Source organism: Rhamphochromis sp. 'chilingali' (assembly GCF_963969265.1).
Source record: "Rhamphochromis sp. 'chilingali' genome assembly, chromosome: 11".
Lineage (NCBI taxonomy): Eukaryota > Metazoa > Chordata > Actinopteri > Cichliformes > Cichlidae > Rhamphochromis > Rhamphochromis sp. 'chilingali'.
Genome location: NC_137938.1, coordinates 13,471,587 through 13,488,265, shown reverse-complemented (window position 1 = coordinate 13,488,265; position 16,679 = coordinate 13,471,587). Strand labels below are relative to the sequence as shown.

General features: G+C 41.1%; 1 protein-coding gene across 1 annotated transcript; it reads left to right on the top strand.

Moving 5' to 3' along the window:
• The first annotated feature begins 1,917 nt into the window (after nt 1-1,917).
• rspo3 (R-spondin 3) lies at nt 1,918-16,396 on the top strand. Its single transcript, XM_080896655.1, has 6 exons — nt 1,918-2,842; nt 6,583-6,777; nt 7,333-7,476; nt 7,620-7,766; nt 7,909-8,094; nt 15,013-16,396. Exons 1-6 carry the CDS (start codon nt 2,746-2,748, stop codon nt 15,231-15,233), a joined length of 990 nt encoding a protein of 329 aa, XP_080752781.1. The 5' UTR covers nt 1,918-2,745; the 3' UTR covers nt 15,234-16,396.
• The last annotated feature ends 283 nt before the right edge of the window (nt 16,397-16,679 follow it).

The following is a 16,679-nucleotide window of genomic DNA, read 5'->3' as shown; positions in this document are numbered from 1 at the left end:
AAAAAAAAAATCTTGTCGCGTACATCCATCGCTGGTCGAGAGGGTTTGTGCACCTGCCCGACTTCATTTACAGGTGTCGAGTGATTCTCTCACTGGACGGTCTCAGGGACTGACCAAGTGACCTTAACCTTCCACACCCCAGTGCCACATAGACACCCGCACACACACAGATACACACACGTGCCTATTCCCATGGGCTTGCTCAGACTGGCACACAAAGACCAGCATTATTCTTCCATATCCCTTATACCAAACTGATGGGACTAAAGGAAGCAAGGTGGCAAATTTCATAATTTTTCATAACATTGTATCTGAATGTTTTTGCAACACCCCCCCCCCCCCCTTTTTTTTTTTTTTTTGCAAAATCATGGAAGAGAGACACATGAGATTACATTTCATAGTCTGACAAAGTTTAACAAAGGCGTTACTATGCCGCTGCTCAAAGACACCCCAGTTTACAAAAAGGAAGGCAAGAAGACACAAATGTGTGTATTAGAGTCACATGTTCCACATTAACGCATCTGTGGCAAAGTTTGGATCCAGGAGTCTGCCTCGGTGGAGGTGAAAGGGTTTAAAACAATGCATCAATCTCTGTTATGTCTCACCGTCCTGGTCCTGAGTTAGTACAGACAGGCAAACAGGGAAGTATTGCTATAAAGAACTAGTCCACACTGTGTTTGTATTGCTTTCCTCAGCACAGTGACTGATGAAAGACCAGAAGCCACAGGGAGGAAAAGCACTGGACTCATGGATACTGTTCCCCTAAACATCAACACACTAGTTAGACAAATGAAGCTTCAGCTGCCCTTTCCACTGCTCTGCTCTGGTCTCCAGAGGCTGTAGTTCACTAAACGTAGAGGTAAATCACAAAGTCCATCCATTTAACAGAATTTATCACCAAAATGTCTAAACCTGCATTGTTTGCTTAGGTCGTCCCAACATATGTATCACTGACTGATAGTGTATTTATATTTCCTTGATGTTAAATAATTTGAGGCCAAAACAAGATTTGAATATTATTCTTGGGTTACATGTCTATTTTAAACTTTGCTGTTATTCTCTTGAATAATCTTCTACATTGTATAAATAGAAAAAACACGGTGACTCATCAAACAAAGGTCAAGTGTAAAGTTCCCCATAACCTACTGATCCCCGTGCTTTTCTGTGCAGAATCTGTGCCACAAGCTTTTATGGAACTCCCTCTAGAGGCAATACAGTGAGGTGCTACTGCTTTTTGGGGATTTTCTACCTCCCTGCTGAACTATCCCTCCCTGTCGCAAAAAAAAAAAAAGAAAGAAAAGAAAAAGAAAAAGGTTGCATTTATCAAGAACGTTATGAGACCATTTTGCACCACTTGCCTCATTTAAGCAATCTCACAACTCTTCAAATGCATGAAATAACAGTTTTTGGCAGATACGTACTCAGCAGACTTCAGTACGACTGGAGTGACTTTAAAATGTCACTTCAGTGGGAGAAAAACTGTTTTGATATGAATTTGTCCAAAGAATGTCAGCCAAAGCAAAAACATCTTCAAAAACATCGGCACTAATGTTTTATTATATTATTTAGGATGGGAAATACCTCCTTTATGAGATGTAGAAATTACCCATCGATTCATTCATCCGTCTATCATTTTCTTCTGCTTATCAAACAGAAATTAATTTGCACAAAAGATTTAGCAAAACTCAAGTATACATCTGATGACATCTTTTAACAACTGAGTAATGATCATCCAAAGCTTCATAGCAAAACCAAATAGGAATCACAGAGAAGCAACAGCTCACATTACTAAACCCTCGCTGAAAAACAAGGTTCTCTCTCTCTCTCTCTCTCTCTCTCTCTCTCTCTCTCTCTCTCTCTCTCTCTCTGAACTCCAAAGTTTATTTAGAGGGCATATCCCAAGCTTCGGAGAGAGAGAGAGATCGACAGGGAGGGAGAGAGTGAGAGAGAGATAGCTGAAGTCATCAGCGGGCTGAGGGAAGTGAATGGGTCCTGCACGCAAAGCAGAAAAGCGCTGAAACTGTGGAGATTTACTTTGGTTCAGTTGTAGCTCAGCGAGAAGGAGGAGGTGTGCGCTTGGTGGTTAGAGCAACGCGAGCTGTTTAACGTAAAAACTTAATTTGTCTTTTCTGTTGTTGGTCCTGTAGTGGCTTTTACGTCAGCTGATGGTCAGATGAAGCCGAGACCCTCGGCATATTAGCGCAGTCTGTACACCGGGACGCACGGTTCTCTTCTGAGAAAGACTTGGAGAGGGAGGGAAAGGTTCATTTGGAGTTCTACAAATGGATTTAATCCCTCAAACTTCTCGAGAGTCACGATAATGCTTCATTAATCATTCTATTTTTTCTTTGCGACCTTCACTGATGTTTGATTCTACTTTTCTCCTCCTCGCAACGGATGAAAATCCATCTTTTTGGCGTGGTTGTTTGGTTTTTGTTTGGGGTTTTTTTGTTGGGGGGGATGTTCTTTATAACTACAAGGATAACGGATCCCTAACTCAGTCTGGCTTTCTTGGCACATATGTGGACCTTATCCAGGATGTTACAGTCTAAGCGGCCCAGGCATCATTGGGCCACTGTACATTACCATCACCACATATCACCACATTGCTGGGGGTCCCGCTGTGTCTAGGAATTACCTGCAATCCCGCCTCTGTCTTCGTCTGGGGACAGAAAACGGAATCTTATTAATAAGTGTTTTGGCGAACATTGACATTGGCTTTACGAGTCTCACCTCTGGGCTACTATGCAATTACAACTCTCCTTTGTTTTGATCATCTTGCACTGCATGGATTACATTGGTTGTCAGCAGCACAGCAGCTCCAGGCACCGGCAACATAAACGTGAGTAAAGTGCTGTTCCGCGCCACAAAGTCCCATTATTAGGCTTGTATATTATTTCTTCTAGTTTTTAATTGATATTCACTTAATTTCAGCTTATGCTCAACAATATTTATTAACCGATTTCAGTCGAAGTTACGAAGATCTGCATCGTACATTCTGTTGCCATTAAAACAAATCTTCCAATATTTAGTCTTTGGTCAGATTTCTTAATCGGTTACATTAATTTTGCGCCGTGTAATAAATTGACAGATATGAAAGTAAACAAACAATCCTCCTGGTGCGCTTTTAAAGTGATCACCAAATCAAAACATCATCAAATAAAAGTTCAGGTGACATTTAATTTTTCTGCATATGAAACAGGATTAAAAGCAATAATTAACAAATAAATAAATAGATAAAAACAAAATACTTAAAACAACAACAACACATTACCATCACCCATACTCCCAACTCTAATTTCTGCAATGGAGTTTAATAATTATGTATGTTTGCTTAATTTGGAAAACTGGTATTTCCTTTTTTTTTTTTTTCTTTTTTTTTTTTTTATTAAATGTATATATTTTGCCCGTGCCTAGACTGGGTGAGCGAATCAAGCTCTCTATTAAAACCCTTTTCCTTAATTGGATTCATTCACCTGAAGGCTGCAGCAGCCTCCCTGTGCGCTCGGTCTCGTGGTTCCCGTCGCTCTCTAGCGGTCAGCGGAGCAGACTTCATGCGCGGAGTTTGTTGTTTGTTTGGTTTCAGGGTTGGTGAATAATAAAGCTTTAGCTCATATACTTAGTGAGATTTACGTGAATTTGCTGCCTTATACTATAAAGTATTAAAAAACATTTTTTGGAGATTTTTTTTTAATCTGTTGGTGCACATCAGCAGGGTACATTCTGATGGATTCATGTTCTGGTGAATATGAATTCAAAATGTAACTCTTGTAATTGTGCAAAATGTTAGTCAATGCAAAACTGACTCCAGCAAACAGCAGAGAAGTTCCACACTGACTGTGAAGGTATTTCGGCTCTCATATATCTCTCTGGGGTCCAACAATATGTCTCCTCTCTTGGGCAATGAGCAGCTTTTTTCCATGACACTATGAAATAATTATCAATAAAGTATTTTTTCTGTTCTTCCTACGCACACTTTATCATTGAGGGTCTCCAGATGTGCTCTGTGACTAACTCCGTTTGAGATGAGCGGTGATAACTGGAATATTCCATGTATCGCTTGCCAGTATGGTCAAAACTGTCTGTGATCTACAACAATGGACCTTCGGAGTGATGTTTTTATCCCTGCCGCCTGGGGCTAAAAGATCTCACTACACCTGTTTCTCTTTACATTGGATTGCAGAGCTCAGACCTGCACACAGGACCAGATAGATGTCGAATCTATCGGGCATGTAATGAGTTGATTATTTTCCCTTAAACGTGTGTTTGTACCACACAAATGTAGACATCAGTGTTTGCTTTAGACCCCCCGCATATTTTCACTTTCTGTATTTATTTCCCTCTAAACAATATTAAAGAGCCTCTCAGCAGAGTGTGAAAGAGATGAAACGAGAACGTCAACAACTTCTGTGCAGGACGATACACTAAAATATGTTGTTTTACTCAAAAAGATTTAAAAAATTGTAACCTCAGCATATATTGACATACTGACCCAATGTTAATTGGTTTTTGTGTTAAGGAGTAGGTTAATCTTCTTTCTTACAGACTGACTCAGTAACCATCAATTGATAGGCCCTTCTATGAATCCCAACTTCCTCTAAGAAAGCAGATATTAGGGAGGATGGAGGGTTTAGTTGGTGAAAGGGTGAATGAGTACAGACATTAGAGGGAAAGCAGGGGGTAAGAGTGAGTGGGGGTGGGTCAATGACCATTCAGTTAGCAGGTCCAAATCACCACACAGAGACAGAACCCAAGCTGTGAGCTTCCTGTCTGTGATGATTCACCCAGAAACAAAGGGGGCGGGTTAATAGTGGGAATTACATTAATATTATAGTTAATGAAGACGTTTCAGCTTCATGGAGGATGCTTTGATTTATGGCTAACAACAGAGTTTGTGCACAGTAAAGCCTGGGTGAATTGAGAGGCATGAAGGTAAGCATGTAACACAATGGATGAAATGAAGTGGGGGGGTTGCAAAAAAAAAGAAAAACAAAATGTGTATGTGTGCAAATGTGTTTATTATATGTGTAACTCTTGTTGTTATGCAAGTTACCACTGTCCAACTGAGGCTTCGTTGGTGCAAAAGCAAGGGGAAGGCCAAATTCCTGTGTTTTAAGGCTTCTGTGAATCAGGGCAACTTGGCAGGAACACATGTGGGCAAATGGACAGCGGTTGTAAAGATAGTCAGGATATTTCAAACAAAGTATCCATGATCTATGGTAAACTGACAGCTAAACCCTGAGTTGAAAATGCTGGCCAATGAAAGCCAGTGGCATGCAATGCCAAGACTGGGGAGGAAAACCAATTCCTGACGTTCTTGCAGGGGTTGCTTTTAATTTACCTGGCATATGTGATTATGGCAACACCTCTCAAACAGAAGCAGCAGCGCAGGTGAATATAATAGTATATAAAACGTGGGAAATCTCTCAAAGACTCTTATTGCCTATATACTCACACAGGAGTCACTCCTTGTATGGATTAATATGTTTCTGTCACATAGCTGTCCATGCGAGGGTTTCTCAAAACCCTCCATTATGCCATTATTTAAGGAAGTGTGTTAACCAATGTCTTCATGGAGACAGCAACACTGTAGGTGCCTGGGACCTGGTGTGCATGTCAGGTTGTATTCAGTAAATCACCTCTGTGGTTGTCCACTTTATCGCTGTTCATTGTGCTCCAATTTAAATCAGACACCAAAGAGCAAATATTATATAAGACTGTTATGTTTTTTCAAAGAAGTCATATTTCTACAATTTGTCACTATTAGCCTTTGTTATGATTCGTTTACTTAAAATACTATCACACTGATGCAAACATGTTGGAATTTGAGAGACATTAAACATGCCGGGGACAAAGTTGCAACATACAGTTAAAATGATTAAAACCTACAACCTGTACTTTCATCCATGGAAGACAAAGTGTGGTGAATCATCTCAAACTGGTATATAGTTGGGGAGGACAACTCTACTCTTGAATATATATCAACATAAACTAAACACTTCAGTACTTATGCACATAAACAGAGTTGCAAATATGGAATAAATTGCTGTCATTGGCACTGGGCTTTAAGTTAATGTGACATTAAGTGGTTTGTCTTCTGTAATGCAACCCTTGTAAATATATTTAATTCCTGGTGGAGCTAAATTTACCTTTGGCCTCACACTTAAAAATGTGGATTTTAACCTTTTCTCCATTTTCATTTAATTCCCTGTTTTATTACCATCACTGCAAGATTTTAAAGCTATCGTAGACAGAAACTTGAGAATGCAAAACTCAGATATCAAGTGCTTGTTGTGAGTTTTGCCTCAATTATAAAAAGATATAAAAGGTTCTGTAACAAAAGCAACACTCTTGTAGTTTTGAAAAGCACTGGTATTCTCTCTCTTTTTGCCTTTTTATACAAAAAGGTGGAACATTGAAGGAATGAGTTATACATGCACTCAGAACTTTGAGTTGCCCTAAAATATCTGGAAAAATATGTCATATTTATTCATAAATATTCCTTTTTTATAAGAATCCTAATATTTTTGTGTGTGAGATCTATATCTAATGTGAAACCCATCCACCCTCTCCTCTCGACAGCGATCTCTGGTGTGAGCTCAGGGTGCCAGCAGGGTGGCTGTCTGACCTGCTCTGACTACAATGGCTGTCTTTCCTGCAAGCCGCGCTTCTTCATGCATTTGGAGAGGATTGGGATGAAGCAGATCGGGGTGTGCATGACTTCCTGTCCGCCAGGCTTTTATGGCACACGCTCTCCTGAAAGAAACACCTGTACAAGTGAGTCAAATGAACTGCAAATATAAAAATTTTAAAAGAATTTTTATGGATATGTTAACTGTCTGCATGATTCCAATGAAAAAAGAACATCCAAATTTGAACGAGCACAAGCACTGAAATATTCAGGCTAAATATGGTGCCTTTAAAAGCGTAACTTGACTTTGTGTGCATCATTAAATCATATGTCCTGCCCAGTGAAGTGTAGTATGGCATGAAGTCGAGGCCTACATGTTCCTGAACAAGTGAAAAACATGAGACTGACCCTGTTAGCATGTTTCCTTTTGGTGACATTATATGAAATCAAGAGTTGCTTTGTTTAAAATCATTTATCATGATCCAGCCTGTAAAACATTAATTTCCCCGCAGTGTCCCATATTGTTTTTCCAGCCTGACACACACACACACACACACACACACACACACACACACACACACACACACACACACACACACACACACACACAGTGACACCCTGTATATTTAACGTGCAGGACACACACGATAACTTGTATGGTTTAAATAAACGCTGGCGGTGGGTCTGTGTTTCTCCGTCAGAGTGCAGGTCGGAGTGCGACTCCTGCTTCAACAAGAACTTCTGCACGCACTGCCGAGCAGGATTCTACCTTCACCTGGGCAAGTGCCAGGAGAACTGCCCCGAGGGCATGGTCCGCAGCGACGCGCAGAGGGAGTGTATTCTCAGTGAGTACTCAGAGTTTACATTAATCAGGCATGGGGATTTTTTTTTAAGTTCGCCTTTTATTTCATTTATTTGGGTTGCAGAACTAGTTTATATAGAACTACATTAAACATATTACATGCCAGATTACATTTTGTCTGTGCAGAGTGTCCTGCAGACTGTGAGTCATGTGTGAGCAGCGACATGTGTAAGCAGTGCCGACCGGGCCTATACCAGCTCAGTGGCATGTGTCACCATGTCTGTCCAGAGGACTATGAGCCCAATGACAAACTCATGGAGTGCATACCGCAAGGTCAGTCCAGTGTGAGTGTGGATATGTTAAAGAAAAATGTCTGGTAAATAACCATTTTGAAAAAGCGAGTAACCCCATGTCAAAATTTTGCAAAATATTTATTATCCTTATATTTCCCCTTCTGCCAATTTCCTCCTGTCAGTGCACTGTGAGGTGGGTGAATGGAGCGAGTGGAGCCCCTGCTCGAAATCTGGTAGAACCTGTGGCTTCAAGCGGGGCCAGGAGACCCGCACAAGGCAGGTCATGCAGTACCCGTCGTCCTTTGGCAAACCCTGCCCTGAGGTCTCTGAGATCAGAGAGTGCATGGTCAGGAGGAGGAAATGTCCAGGTAAAGAAAAAAAAAACATAATTTCTGAGAAGATGCTGTGACAGAGTAGCACTGCTTTTGTGCCCAACTTAAATCCCACGTGATGCGACATAAAAACACACAACCCTCCCCCCCAGAAGGAATTATCAAATAAGATGCTTACTATATATTACACTGTCTTTGGTAATTGCTGCTGACCCATCACACTTACTGCCAACATTGTATTTGAGCTACATGGCACGGTTTCAATTCTCTATGAATTCCAGACCACACTGCTTAAGCTTGAACAACCAGAGCTAGCCGTTCTTCCGCTCAGGACTACGACTGTTTACTCAGAGGACTGTCATTGTCGCTAGAGTGAGGACAGTGGGGAGAACACATGTGTGATGTTGCAATGGCTATGCTGCGTGTTTTATCCACAAGAGCTCTTTGGATTTTAAACAGTAAAACCGCTTTCTGTGCTCCTAGTAAACAGGGGATAGCGTGATTATTTCTAATGAATAGAGTGCAAACTGCTTTCAGACGGGCTCGTCCCCTTTTAAACCCGAAGCTGTAGTGCATTTACAATCATCTTGTGTTGTGCGTACTGAGCGTGTGGTTGCTGAGGTGGTTGGTGGCTACGGCTGGTTGTTTTTTCGCCTGGGCTCTGTAGTGTTAAATGACAGATTGCAGACAGGGTAGGAGGCTGAGATCCAGCCCCCTGGGGCCTCACACTTACAGAACAAACACTGTGTGTGTGTGTGTGTGTGTGTGTGTGTGTGTGTGTGTGTGTGTGTGTGTGTGTGTGTGTGTGTGATGCAGCAGAAAAGCAGTTGACTCTGGAGCAGAAACAGCCAGCTCAACATCAACATCCTCCCCCTGGGAGGCACGCGGCGACCAGGGGATCAGTATTGGTTTATCCCCACAGCTGCCAATACACACACACATATGCAATAACTCTCTCCCACACACACATATGCAAACCAACACAGGCACAAACAATTCCAGATATAGATGTGCCATTCTCCATTTCAAGCAAGAGCGATAGATGCACATACTCACATTTCCATGCAGGCACACACACATACCAGCATTGTCTCACTGAAATAACTACACAGCCATTACTCAGAGTGGTAATTTGTGAAGACAGTATACTGAGTTGGCGTGATTTGTAAGGCAGACTGTGAAATATGCCCTCTGTCTCTCTCTCACACATTTCCTATCTGTATCTTTTCACTGATCTATCCCCTCATCATCATCCCCAACACACACACACACACTCCCCAACAAACCAAAGAAAACATAGACCCCCATATAAGCTCCCAGCTAGCGCACCCAGTCATTTGGGGTCGGTGCCGAGAGTCTAGCGTAGAGTCGACGGATCTGTTGATGTACCCAGAGACTGACGAAAGGGGTACAGAGACAGAGCGACAGATAGAACGAAAAAGAAAGAAAGAAAGAAAGAAAGAAAGAAAGAAAGAAAGAAAGAAAGAAAGAAAGAAAGATCTGTGCACAGACACAGTACAGACCCTTCTTATCGACTTTGCTCCTTTGTGGGATAACCCGATTGCCCCAGCTCCAAGAGAAACCCTGGTGCGTGGGAGCTAATTATCTGCCTCGGTGTATCCTCTACCCGCTGTTTACGTTCTGCACACGCTAGAGGGTCAGTGGTCTGACTTCAGAGAGCCTCCAGTAATCCTCCAACAGCTCTCTGACACTGATACATCCTTCCTCTTGTCCTCATCCTTTTCTCCTCTTTTGCACTTTCTTCTTTTGTCCCTCCGCCCCCTTCTATCCTCTTCTGTTCCTGCTTCTCTCAGTACATTGTTTTACTCTTCCACATTAGAACACTAAGTCCTTCACTCATTTCATCCAATCTGGCCTGACCCTGTTGTTTTTTTTCTTTACCATTGCTCTTCTTTCTCCTTATTCTTCTTGCTTTTATTTTCACTCATCTGTACCGCAAACCTAAACTCTTGTGATACTTTGTGTCCAAATGTCTGTGTATTAAATCTAGGAAATATGCGACAGAACCTTTAATCAGTTCATAAAAGGCTACGGGCATGCACAATCAGTAAATGTTGACATGTTGGCAAGATAATTTTCCTTCTTTTTTTTTTGTTTAAACCAGTTAGAAGGTAGTGGCTGTGCTGTACTTTGCAGGGTAAGTGTTCATAATTTTGCATGTAATCTTCAGATGACGTTGCGCGACTCATCCCAGGAAACTGTCAAAAATAACCCTTTCTCACATGTAGCACATGGCAGGAGGTAGTATGTAAACACTCAGGTGTACTAGATCAAGATTGGGCAGGTTAAAGACTGCTTACTGTCCCATCTAACCGTGCTGACATTTGCATTCTCACGTGCCCCCAGGAATGGACTGGTAATGTGGCATTCCAGGCATTTACCTGTGGTCCTATTACCTGTGCATATAAATGGATGGCAAAATTGTCCTTTAAGCAACTACTTTTTACTTTCTTTCTTTGAGTACATTTCAGAGACTTTACTTTTTCACTTTTACTTGAGTAAAGAAGTTGAATCAGTACTTCAACAGTACTTTTTAACACAAGTATCTACACTTCTACTTAAGTACAGAATGTCTGTACTTTTGCCACTCGTGCAAGCAACAAGGATTCAGGTAACACGAATGGCTACCTTGACCACGAGCGACTTTTTTAGCCTAAGTATATCTTTGAATTGTCACATGCTGCAGTGCAACAAAGAACTAACCCAACGACAACTTTAGCAACTTGTTTAAAACCTGTTTCAATATAAATAATCAAATAAATGTAAATATATACAAAATATGTGTATGCATGATAGATTGTATGTGTCCAATCACAGCACAGTTCATATGCATTGTTTCAAAATGACTGATATTAGGGGAAAAAAGCTTTTGATCTCCAAAGGTGTCAGCTATTGTAGCTCCTACATCCGCAAAGCTGCAGAACAATTTCAAAATCCCAAATGCCACCTGGGTCTGATTAAGCACTGTTTTTAAATTAGTGATATAAAATCGGAAGAGGTGTAAAACTGTGGGGAAGCAGACATGCTAAGTCTCAGAGCTAATTTATTGATGTTGACATACACAACCTCATTTGCTGCCTTCTCTCTCAATAGTTGTAATGTCTGATTTGTCCTTCAATTAGCCTGCAGTTCACCTCACTATCGCTGTAGCTGGATGGACCTTAGCCCCCCTTTTACTCCAGTATACACACCCTCAGTGACACTCATGCATATTAGAGACAGTTGAGCCAACTAACAGCAAGCAGTCAGCGAGGGCGGAGGTTTACACACACCCACAGACCCCCATGACATTCTGCCAACCATGCAGCCAACATTCCACTTATGGGACAGCCCATAGCCTATAATCCCCGCCTGGCTCTCGCCAAAATCTCCCCGGACGACAGAACGCCTGCCACAGGGGATGTGCAGTGTTGGGAAGGTTACTTTTAAAATGTATTCCATTACAGAATACATCTTTATGGTGGCACATCCCGGATGTGCCACCATAAAACCTACAGTGCCCCTACTAAATATTCACATACATAGACACAAACCTCCCCTTACCCTCACTGCCCCTTAACTTTCTCATTTGATCTCTGTCTGTCTGCTGTTCTCACCACAGTTATAGAGTCATCTAATACGGTCTGTGATTTTTATTCCTCCTTCACCACTCTATACTTCTGCTTGTTTTTTTATTTTGATATTTTTAGTGTAGCATGCTTGCTCACTTATTGCTCCAGCATACACACACACACACACACACACACACACACACACACACACACACACACACACACACACACACACACAGAGAGAGAGAGAGAGAGAGAGAGAGAGAGAGAGAGAGGGAGTATTGTGTATGCAGTCAGTAAAGCCCTCTTGAATCCTGTCCTTTATGACAATGTTGTAACAGATTTCTTGCAGTTATATCATAGCCAGTTCAGCAGATCTACACTAACTTATAATGTACAGGCAGGCATTTCAAAGGGAATAACATGGCCTGATAACAGAGGTGTCTCCATAGGATTGCACAGCCCTCCCCTAAAATATGATTGCCTCAGTGCCCAGCTTTCCCTAAGCTATAACCTATATATCCCATGTTACTGGACTAGAGCAGCATTAATCTTAGAGCCTTATAAAGCTCCTGTAAATGCCAACTCACATATTTTTTGCAAATATTCCAGATGATCCTTAATGATAGATTACAGGAAACTTACAACAAAAGACAAATGTTTGTCATCTGTGGCGTCTTATGTTGAATTTGAGAGTAGTTACAGGCAAGATATTTACTGGATCCAGATTTGCCAGAAATGTCATATGTCATATAATCATAAATGTTTCCATTGCTTCCCAGCTGTGGCAGTTACCACAACTGGCTCAGCCGTAAAGAGTAGCTACTACTAATGGTTTAACATTATATCAAAATGTATATGACTGTCAAGCATGCCAGCTATGTGCTGAGATGCCAGGACACTGCTCGCTTGCTAACTTGATCATCTAGCGCAGGGATGTCAGACTCATTTTTTATCACCACTTTGATCTTTAGTGGGCTGGATCAAAGGAAACTCATTTCTGTCAGCATAAAGATACTTAACTAATCATCCAGACTGTCTATATTTATAAAAGACCTATTTTCCTTTTCTTTTTTTGTGGTTAATTTACAGAAAATCTTTTCTTATCTACCTTGGCACAGTTTGAATGGCAATGGGGGAGGTCTTTATTAATAGGAAAAGCTGTAAAATGTATTAAAATACAGCTAAAAGTTCAAAACCTATGTACTCCTTTCAGTGGGGCAGATTGGAGTCTTTGCTGGACCAATTCTGGCCCCTAGGACTTGACATAAGGTTTAAAAATCTGCCGGTCAGTGCCTCTGAACCTCACCAAATAATGCATGCAACCAATTTAAATCCTGAAACAAACAGAAAAAAAAATTACATATTACGTTCCATTTATTTCCAAAAAAGTAGCAACCTTTGCATTGTTCAGAAATTACTGTTTCCGATCGCTTCCAGTCTTTGTGCAAAGAAAAGCTAAATTCACGGTGGTTTAGGAAGCTGATGGCCCATGTGCTCAAGTTCCACATTATGACGCTACTGGAAGTGTTTCATGTGTTTTCCCCACAGCCAAAAAATCCTTCACTGAAAGTCTTTTAAGACTCTGTGATATTTTTCATCAAAACTTGACTTTTGGGAATGTGCTAAATGTCGGTTGAAAATGTTCCAGAACCTCTTAACCCTTGTATGGTGTTCGGGTCTGTGAGACCCGTGTTCAGTTTTTTTCAAAAGAAAAATTAAACAATTAATTATTTTTTCACGTGTAAATGTGTTGTGTCTTTCCACTCACTCCACTTGATTATAACTGATTTATTTATAACATTTTATATAAAAGAAAAACGAGAAGCACATTAATTCATAAATGTGATCTAACAAAGGTAAAGGGAAAAAATTAACCATGTTTGCTGTTCATATGTCTTGTAATTGGGATGAAGTAAACATCTGTTGAGTAATTTAACATAAAATTGTTTGATAGTGTTAATTTGGAAAGCCAAAACTCTAGCGGGTCCACCAGACCCATGAACACTGGCTGAGTAACAAAAATACGAACACCACACAAGGGTTAAGGTGTCCCATTTGTGGACCATTATACACATGTCAACACACAGTTTACAAAAGGCCCATCAGAAACTGTTCCAACTAACCAAACGCAGGTTGGTTTGATAAACACTCTCGTAATCATCTCAACACTGGCATGGATTAGGTTTCTCTTCTGGCTCGACAAAAGCACAGGGGCTACAGTATGACTAATCCACTGAACTTGTAAATAGTTATGGTGTCAGGGCAGAGAAAACAATGAGAGCAAAGGGGACTTCCTGTGTTTACAGAGGACAGGGGGCATACCCCGAATGAGTCAGTGAGTCAGATTACTACATCCGTCCATCTATCCAACCATCCATCACTAAAATCACCTGTCTTCGCAATAATTTGTTCTTTTTTTTACTTACTTTTTGCTCACTGTGGTGTCTGTCTCCTGTCCTCTTGTTCTTTCATTATTTCTAGAAGGTTAAACACAGCTGGCAGAGAGAGCTTCATATCACAAGCTCAAAATGTGTGGGTCAGACTTGATCCCTGGTCCAAGCAGACACCTGCCTTGATTAATGAACGGAGTGGGAGATGATGAGCATAGGAAGGCTGGGGGGTGAACGTGAAGCGGACAGGAGAGAGACAGGGATCTCGTTTTCTCTCCCACTTTATCTCTCTTTCCCCTCTCCCTGTGTCTCTGCCTACTGCCGACTTCAGCAGTTTCACAATCCCCGACCGGCCAGCCAACAGCCGAGCAGGCCGTGCTGCTCCGTTCCACTCACACATGAGCGGCAGCAGTACAACAACAGGAAAGGGCCTCCTCTGCTTTCACTTGCAGGTCCTGTCTCCAAAACTCCCTGCGGCTGGATCTTGTTATTATCATTATTAACTATGGCTCGAGCAGAGATAAACCTTCAACATTCCAAAATTCTCTGTTTTGTTTATGAGATGGTGTTGCAAGAACAGATAAATTGGGGGTTTATTTAAAGGCTTTCTATTTTGGACAAAGGTCTACTCATCACACACGGAGAGGGCTGCAACAGCTGATAGACCCGACAGTGTAGCTGCTTCCGCTGATTAAACACTGACATCTAGTGAGAACCTTAGCATGTTGCACTGTAAATGAAAGTTGTGCACAATGCTTTACTTTCAAGTGCATACTTTCTGGAATTGGCATTTCTTACTTCACAGAGGTTTCCCAGCAGGACAATCTTTTGAAATATTATTGACATCTTACTACATTTACTGCAGTTTTTAACAATATTTTTATTCCAAATTCCTTTGTGAAAATACTTGTGCAGTCATTTCTACTGACACCTCCCACAATCCACTGACGTTGCAAATCTTAATTTTTTTTGGTCTTCTTAATTTTCAGGACGGAAGAAGAATGAGCGGAGAGAAGGAAGGAATCGCAACAACCGGAAAGATAAGGAGAATCAGGAGGGGAGGCGGGAGAGGAAGAGAGAAAGGGAACGAGAGAAGGAGAGAGACACGGGTGAACGTGAAGATTCTGTTAACAGGAACAAAACAGAGCACAGGCACCGCAGAGGCCATGAGACAGAGCTAGTCTCACCTGTAGACGGCCCTATCCAGTAGTGCTCGGGGGAGATAACATCCAATGCCTCACCACCTTACTTCTGTCATCTTCCCATCCTTCGTGTTCCAAAACTTCCCCGCCCTCACCTCTGTTTGCCCCACTCACAACCTCTCTCTGCAGGGGTGTTGCTGCTACCTGTATGATTTGAATATACTGTTTATGCACAAGCAGGACGGGGCACATTCAGCCAAAAGGCTGGAGCCACTATTGTTTTCAGCTCCTCTTCAACCGCTGAGAGCGTCTCTTATGAAAAGTCCAGGAGACACTGCTGAGACTGCTGTTGGGACTGCAGAACACTGAGAATTGTCTGTGACAGTGTGGAGGACTGTCAGAGAAATGTAATGAGAGACAAAGACATTACACGTTTGTTGAAATGGTTATTTAATAGGGCTCTGGTACAACATTGTGCATCTTGGATTTTGAATGTAGATTTTCCAGCATTATGTAGAAGAATTCTCATTATTGTTGTTCTTGTTCTTTAGATCTCTTTATTTGGTGCAGATTTTGTAAAGAAAAAATAAAGATAAAAAGTGAGGGTTTTTTTTTTTTTGCTCTTTCCATCTCGTGACATCTTCATAATCACTACAGCTGAGGGTGACCTACCTTGTAGGCAACTGCATCTTTGCAGTATTTGCAAGATCATTAGAATATTCACTGTAAGCAAACTATCTGGTGTGGCCAGCTAAAGGGGAACCCGCTTGGTATGAATAAAAGGATTATGGTCATAAAGTTTCAAGTGTATGCATGTCTGGTGGAAATGTTAATTTTATCCAGATAAGTGATAAATCTAATCTACCACTGGTTTTTCTTGTGTAAATAGAAGCTCTCAATACAGCTCCGACTAGAAACCAAAACACTTGTATGTCAAATAAAACTATAATGGGTTTGTACCTGTGACTGCTTTAATCTCTCTTTTTTGCCCCTTCACCTTCATCTTGTGCAATCCAAACAAGTATTAGCTGATCTCAACTAGGAAGTGAAACTCAGTACACAGATGCCACGCTCTCCATTTGGCTTAAATCTGATTGCAGTAGTAAGAAGCTATGGCCTTAAAAACTTACTTTAAAAAAAAAAAAAAAAAAAAGAAAATACTGGGAGCCCATCTTTCTGTAGCTAAAGCTACTCTGGCAAAATATACTTGAATTTATTAAAGTGCGTTATTAAATTTGTGTGCATTTTTGAATAATCCATAACCCAATTTGGTCAGTTTAAACAAGTAAACGAATATGAGATATGAAATGTAGGATAGTCACATCTGGGTGTACCCATTCAAGCCATTTTATGCAAAAATAAATAAAGAAACATTTTAAAGCTAAACTGTTTATTGGTGGAGTGATTATTTTTGCTCAACAGCAGCATCTACTGCATTTTGCATCAGGCATGACAGTATTTCCTCCTCATTCATTTAGCAAAGAAGTCTCCACTAATGTGGGGTTGCACATGAA

Bases quoted from the DNA above. Each gene is read 5' to 3' on its own strand.
- rspo3 (XM_080896655.1), top strand. From the start codon at position 2,746: ATGCAATTACAACTCTCCTTTGTTTTGATCATCTTGCACTGCATGGAT. The intron at 6,778-7,332 runs GTGAGTCAAATG...TTTCTCCGTCAG, and splicing joins TGAAAGAAACACCTGTACAA to AGTGCAGGTCGGAGTGCGAC. The intron at 8,095-15,012 runs GTAAAGAAAAAA...CTTAATTTTCAG, and splicing joins CAGGAGGAGGAAATGTCCAG to GACGGAAGAAGAATGAGCGG.